The following is a 9,106-nucleotide window of genomic DNA, read 5'->3' on the forward strand; positions in this document are numbered from 1 at the left end:
ATAACAGTAACACACATCTGACCTTAAAGAGACTCTAATAACAGTAACACACATCTGACCTTAAAGAGCTGGACTCTAATAACAGGAAAACACATCTGACCTTAAAGAGCTGGACTCCGATGCAGGCGAACATGAAGTCCAGCAGCATGGTGACCAGCACGATGTTCCCTATGGTCTTTATGGCCACAAACACACACTGAACCACGTGCTGCACGGAGAGGAAGAATCACATCCTTATAGTCAGGTTGTATTCATGTCGTGTTAATATGAATATGAATGAACACATCCTTATAGTCAGGTTGTATTCATGTCGTATTATGAATATGAATGAACACATCCTTATAGTCAGGTTGTATTCATGTCGTGTTATGAATATGAATGCGTGAGTTTTGAGATCTGATTCAGAGTCGACTCACCTTCAGCCCCTTGGCTCTGTTGATGGCCCTGAGTGGTCTGAGGACCCTCAACACCCTGAGAATCTTCACCACTGAAATGGCACTGGACCTATATGAACACACAGGACACCACATTCATAATGGAACTGGACCTATGAACACACAGGACACCACATTCATAATGGAACTGGGCCTATATGAACACACAGGACACCACATTCATAATGTAACTGGACCTATATGAACACACAGGACACCACATTCATAATGTAACTGGACCTATATGAACACAGGACACCACATTCATAATGGAACTGGACCTATATGAACACAGGACACCACATTCATAATGGAACTGGACCTATATGAACACACAGGACACCACATTCATAATGGAACTGGACCTATATGAACACAGGACACCACATTCATAATGGAACTGGACCTATATGAACACACAGGACACCACATTCATAATGGAACTGGACCTATATGAACACAGGACACCACATTCATAATGGAACTGGACCTAAATGAACACACAGGACACCACATTCATAATGGAACTGGACCTATATGAACACAGGACACCACATTCATAATGGAACTGGACCTATGAACACAGGACACCACATTCATAATGGAACTGGACCTATATGAACACACAGGACACCACATTCATAATGGAACTGGACCTATGAACACAGGACACCACATTCATAATGGAACTGGACCTATGAACACAGGACACCACATTCATAATGGAACTGGACCTATATGAACACACATGACACCACATTCATAATGGAACTGGACCTATATGAACACACAGGACACCACATTCATAATGGAACTGGACCTATATGAACACAGGACACCACATTCATAATGGAACTGGACCTATATGAACACACAGGACACCACATTCATAATGGCACTGGACCTATGAACACAGGACACCACATTCATAATGGAACTGGACCTATGAACACAGGACACCACATTCATAATGGAACTGGACCTATATGAACACAGGACACCACATTCATAATGGAACTGGACCTATGAACACAGGACACCACATTCATAATGGAACTGGACCTATATGAACACACAGGACACCACATTCATAATGGAACTGGACCTATGAACACAGGACACCACATTCATAATGGAACTGGGCCTATATGAACACACAGGACACCACATTCATAATGGAACTGGACCTATATGAACACACAGGACACCACATTCATAATGGAACTGGACCTATGAACACACAGGACACCACATTCATAATGGAACTGGACCTATATGAACACACAGGACACCACATTCATAATGGAACTGGACCTATATGAACACACAGGACACCACATTCATAATGGAACTGGACCTATGAACACACAGGACACCACATTCATAATGGAACTGGACCTATATGAACACAGGACACCACATTCATAATGGAACTGGACCTATATGAACACACAGGACACCACATTCATAATGGAACTGGACCTATGAACACACAGGACACCACATTCATAATGGAACTGGACCTATATGAACACACAGGACACCACATTCATAATGGAACTGGACCTATATGAACACACAGGACACCACATTCATAATGGAACTGGACCTATATGAACACACAGGACACCACATTCATAATGGAACTGGACCTATGAACACACAGGACACCACATTCATAATGGAACTGGACCTATATGAACACACAGGACACCACATTCATAATGGAACTGGACCTATGAACACAGGACACCACATTCATAATGGAACTGGACCTATGAACACAGGACACCACATTCATAATGGAACTGGACCTATGAACACAGGACACCACATTCATAATGGAACTGGACCTATATGAACACACAGGACACCACATTCATAATGGAACTGGACCTATGAACACAGGACACCACATTCATAATGGAACTGGACCTATGAACACAGGACACCACATTCATAATGGAACTGGACCTATATGAACACAGGACACCACATTCATAATGGAACTGGACCTATGAACACACAGGACACCACATTCATAATGGAACTGGACCTATATGAACACAGGACACCACATTCATAATGGAACTGGACCTATATGAACACACAGGACACCACATTCATAATGGAACTGGACCTATGAACACAGGACACCACATTCATAATGGAACTGGACCTATGAACACAGGACACCACATTCATAATGGAACTGGACCTATATGAACACAGGACACCACATTCATAATGGAACTGGACCTATGAACACAGGACACCACATTCATAATGGAACTGGACCTATATGAACACAGGACACCACATTCATAATGGAACTGGACCTATGAACACAGGACACCACATTCATAATGGAACTGGGCCTATATGAACACACAGGACACCACATTCATAATGGAACTGGACCTATATGAACACACAGGACACCACATTCATAATGGAACTGGACCTATATGAACACAGGACACCACATTCATAATGGAACTGGACCTATGAACACACAGGACACCACATTCATAATGGAACTGGACCTATGAACACACAGGACACCACATTCATAATGGAACTGGACCTATATGAACACACAGGACACCACATTCATAATGGAACTGGACCTATGAACACACAGGACACCACATTCATAATGGAACTGGACCTATATGAACACACAGGACACCACATTCATAATGGAACTGGACCTATGAACACAGGACACCACATTCATAATGGAACTGGACCTATGAACACACAGGACACCACATTCATAATGGAACTGGACCTATATGAACACACAGGACACCACATTCATAATGGAACTGGACCTATATGAACACAGGACACCACATTCATAATGGAACTGGACCTATATGAACACACAGGACACCACATTCATAATGGAACTGGACCTATGAACACAGGACACCACATTCATAATGGAACTGGACCTATATGAACACACAGGACACCACATTCATAATGGAACTGGACCTATATGAACACACAGGACACCACATTCATAATGGAACTGGACCTATATGAACACACAGGACACCACATTCATAATGGAACTGGACCTATATGAACACACAGGACACCACATTCATAATGGAACTGGACCTATATGAACACACAGGACACCACATTCATAATGGAACTGGACCTCTATGAACACAGGACACCACATTCATAATGGAACTGGACCTATATGAACACAGGACACCACATTCATAATGGAACTGGACCTCTATGAACACAGGACACCACATTCATAATGGAACTGGACCTATATGAACACACAGGACACCACATTCATAATGGAACTGGACCTATGAACACACAGGACACCACATTCATAATGGAACTGGACCTATATGAACACACAGGACACCACATTCATAATGGAACTGGACCTCTATGAACACAGGACACCACATTCATAATGGAACTGGACCTATATGAACACAGGACACCACATTCATAATGGAACTGGACCTCTATGAACACAGGACACCACATTCATAATGGAACTGGACCTATATGAACACAGGACACCACATTCATAATGGAACTGGACCTATATGAACACACAGGACACCACATTCATAATGGAACTGGACCTATGAACACACAGGACACCACATTCATAATGGAACTGGACCTATATGAACACAGGACACCACATTCATAATGGAACTGGACCTATATGAACACACAGGACACCACATTCATAATGGAACTGGACCTATGAACACACAGGACACCACATTCATAATGGAACTGGACCTATGAACACACAGGACACCACATTCATAATGGAACTGGACCTATATGAACACAGGACACCACATTCATAATGGAACTGGACCTCTATGAACACAGGACACCACATTCATAATGGAACTGGACCTATATGAACACAGGACACCACATTCATAATGGAACTGGACCTATGAACACACAGGACACCACATTCATAATGGAACTGGACCTATGAACACACAGGACACCACATTCATAATGGAACTGGACCTATATGAACACAGGACACCACATTCATAATGGAACTGGACCTATGGACACAGGACACCACATTCATAATGGAACTGGACCTATGAACACAGGACACCACATTCATAATGGAACTGGACCTATATGAACACAGGACACCACATTCATAATGGAACTGGACCTATATGAACACAGGACACCACATTCATAATGGAACTGGACCTATATGAACACACAGGACACCACATTCATAATGGAACTGGACCTATATGAACACAGGACACCACATTCATAATGGAACTGGACCTATGAACACAGGACACCACATTCATAATGGAACTGGACCTATATGAACACACAGGACACCACATTCATAATGGAACTGGACCTATGAACACAGGACACCACATTCATAATGGAACTGGGCCTATATGAACACACAGGACACCACATTCATAATGGAACTGGACCTATGAACACACAGGACACCACATTCATAATGGAACTGGACCTATATGAACACACAGGACACCACATTCATAATGGAACTGGACCTATATGAACACAGGACACCACATTCATAATGGAACTGGACCTATATGAACACACAGGACACCACATTCATAATGGAACTGGACCTATATGAACACACAGGACACCACATTCATAATGGAACTGGACCTATATGAACACACAGGACACCACATTCATAATGGAACTGGACCTATGAACACACAGGACACCACATTCATAATGGAACTGGACCTATATGAACACACAGGACACCACATTCATAATGGAACTGGACCTATATGAACACACAGGACACCACATTCATAATGGAACTGGACCTATGAACACACAGGACACCACATTCATAATGGAACTGGACCTATATGAACACACAGGACACCACATTCATAATGGAACTGGACCTATGAACACAGGACACCACATTCATAATGGAACTGGACCTATGAACACACAGGACACCACATTCATAATGGAACTGGACCTATGAACACAGGACACCACATTCATAATGGAACTGGACCTATATGAACACACAGGACACCACATTCATAATGGAACTGGACCTATGAACACAGGACACCACATTCATAATGGAACTGGACCTATGAACACAGGACACCACATTCATAATGGAACTGGACCTATATGAACACAGGACACCACATTCATAATGGAACTGGACCTATGAACACAGGACACCACATTCATAATGGAACTGGACCTATATGAACACAGGACACCACATTCATAATGGAACTGGACCTATATGAACACACAGGACACCACATTCATAATGGAACTGGACCTATGAACACAGGACACCACATTCATAATGGAACTGGACCTATATGAACACAGGACACCACATTCATAATGGAACTGGACCTATATGAACACACAGGACACCACATTCATAATGGAACTGGACCTATGAACACAGGACACCACATTCATAATGGAACTGGACCTATGAACACAGGACACCACATTCATAATGGAACTGGACCTATGAACACAGGACACCACATTCATAATGGAACTGGACCTATATGAACACAGGACACCACATTCATAATGGAACTGGACCTATGAACACAGGACACCACATTCATAATGGAACTGGGCCTATATGAACACACAGGACACCACATTCATAATGGAACTGGACCTATGAACACAGGACACCACATTCATAATGGAACTGGACCTATGAACACACAGGACACCACATTCATAATGGAACTGGACCTATGAACACACAGGACACCACATTCATAATGGAACTGGACCTATATGAACACACAGGACACCACATTCATAATGGAACTGGACCTATATGAACACAGGACACCACATTCATAATGGAACTGGACCTATGAACACACAGGACACCACATTCATAATGGAACTGGACCTATGAACACACAGGACACCACATTCATAATGGAACTGGACCTATATGAACACACAGGACACCACATTCATAATGGAACTGGACCTATGAACACACAGGACACCACATTCATAATGGAACTGGACCTATATGAACACACAGGACACCACATTCATAATGGAACTGGACCTATATGAACACACAGGACACCACATTCATAATGGAACTGGACCTATGAACACATGACACCACATTCATAATGGAACTGGACCTATATGAACACACAGGACACCACATTCATAATGGAACTGGACCTATATGAACACAGGACACCACATTCATAATGGAACTGGACCTATATGAACACACAGGACACCACATTCATAATGGAACTGGACCTATGAACACAGGACACCACATTCATAATGGAACTGGACCTCTATGAACACAGGACACCACATTCATAATGGAACTGGACCTATATGAACACACAGGACACCACATTCATAATGGAACTGGACCTATATGAACACACAGGACACCACATTCATAATGGAACTGGACCTATATGAACACACAGGACACCACATTCATAATGGAACTGGACCTCTATGAACACAGGACACCACATTCATAATGGAACTGGACCTATATGAACACAGGACACCACATTCATAATGGAATTGGACCTCTATGAACACAGGACACCACATTCATAATGGAACTGGACCTATATGAACACACAGGACACCACATTCATAATGGAACTGGACCTATGAACACACAGGACACCACATTCATAATGGAACTGGACCTATATGAACACACAGGACACCACATTCATAATGGAACTGGACCTCTATGAACACAGGACACCACATTCATAATGGAACTGGACCTATATGAACACAGGACACCACATTCATAATGGAACTGGACCTCTATGAACACAGGACACCACATTCATAATGGAACTGGACCTATATGAACACAGGACACCACATTCATAATGGAACTGGACCTATATGAACACACAGGACACCACATTCATAATGGAACTGGACCTATGAACACACAGGACACCACATTCATAATGGAACTGGACCTATATGAACACAGGACACCACATTCATAATGGAACTGGACCTATATGAACACACAGGACACCACATTCATAATGGAACTGGACCTATATGAACACACAGGACACCACATTCATAATGGAACTGGACCTATGAACACACAGGACACCACATTCATAATGGAACTGGACCTATATGAACACAGGACACCACATTCATAATGGAACTGGACCTATGAACACACAGGACACCACATTCATAATGGAACTGGACCTATATGAACACACAGGACACCACATTCATAATGGAACTGGACCTATATGAACACAGGACACCACATTCATAATGGAACTGGACCTATATGAACACAGGACACCACATTCATAATGGAACTGGACCTATGAACACAGGACACCACATTCATAATGGAACTGGACCTATATGAACACAGGACACCACATTCATAATGGAACTGGACCTATGAACACACAGGACACCACATTCATAATGGAACTGGACCTATATGAACACACAGGACACCACATTCATAATGGAACTGGACCTATGAACACACAGGACACCACATTCATAATGGAACTGGACCTATATGAACACAGGACACCACATTCATAATGGAACTGGACCTATGGACACAGGACACCACATTCATAATGGAACTGGACCTATGGACACAGGACACCACATTCATAATGGAACTGGACCTATGAACACAGGACACCACATTCATAATGGAACTGGACCTATGAACACACAGGACACCACATTCATAATGGAACTGGACCTCTATGAACACACAGGACACCACATTCATAATGGAACTGGACCTATATGAACACAGGACACCACATTCATAATGGAACTGGACCTATGAACACAGGACACCACATTCATAATGGAACTGGACCTATATGAACACAGGACACCACATTCATAATGGAACTGGACCTATGAACACACAGGACACCACATTCATAATGGAACTGGACCTATGAACACAGGACACCACATTCATAATGGAACTGGACCTATATGAACACACAGGACACCACATTCATAATGGAACTGGACCTATGAACACACAGGACACCACATTCATAATGGAACTGGACCTATATGAACACACAGGACACCACATTCATAATGGAACTGGACCTATATGAACACACAGGACACCACATTCATAATGGAACTGGACCTATATGAACACAGGACACCACATTCATAATGGAACTGGACCTAAATGAACACACAGGACACCACATTCATAATGGAACTGGACCTATATGAACACAGGACACCACATTCATAATGGAACTGGACCTATGAACACACAGGACACCACATTCATAATGGAACTGGACCTAAATGAACACAGGACACCACATTCATAATGGAACTGGACCTATATGAACACAGGGCACCACATTCATAATGGAACTGGGCCTATATGAACACAGGACACCACATTCATAATGGAACTGGACCTATATGAACACACAGGACACCACATTCATAATGGAACTGGACCTATATGAACACAGGACACCACATTCATAATGGAACTGGACCTATATGAACACACAGGACACCACATTCATAATGGAACTGGACCTATATGA

General features: G+C 42.6%; 1 protein-coding gene across 1 annotated transcript in view; it reads right to left on the minus strand.

Annotated features, from left to right (window-relative positions):
• LOC310863088 (dihydropyridine-sensitive L-type skeletal muscle calcium channel subunit alpha-1-like) overlaps positions 1-9,106 on the minus strand; it is a gene marked incomplete at both ends in the record, with an annotated part of 123,879 nt that overhangs the window by 48,043 nt on the left and 66,730 nt on the right. Inside the window, 2 exons of the mRNA XM_083771211.1 lie at positions 101-208; positions 417-504. Coding sequence (XP_083627337.1) covers positions 101-208; positions 417-504 — 196 coding nt within the window. The remainder of the gene's footprint in view (positions 1-100; positions 209-416; positions 505-9,106) is intronic.

This window comes from Protomyctophum parallelum, assembly GCF_964188405.1.
Source record: "Protomyctophum parallelum genome assembly, chromosome: 8".
NCBI lineage: Eukaryota > Metazoa > Chordata > Actinopteri > Myctophiformes > Myctophidae > Protomyctophum > Protomyctophum parallelum.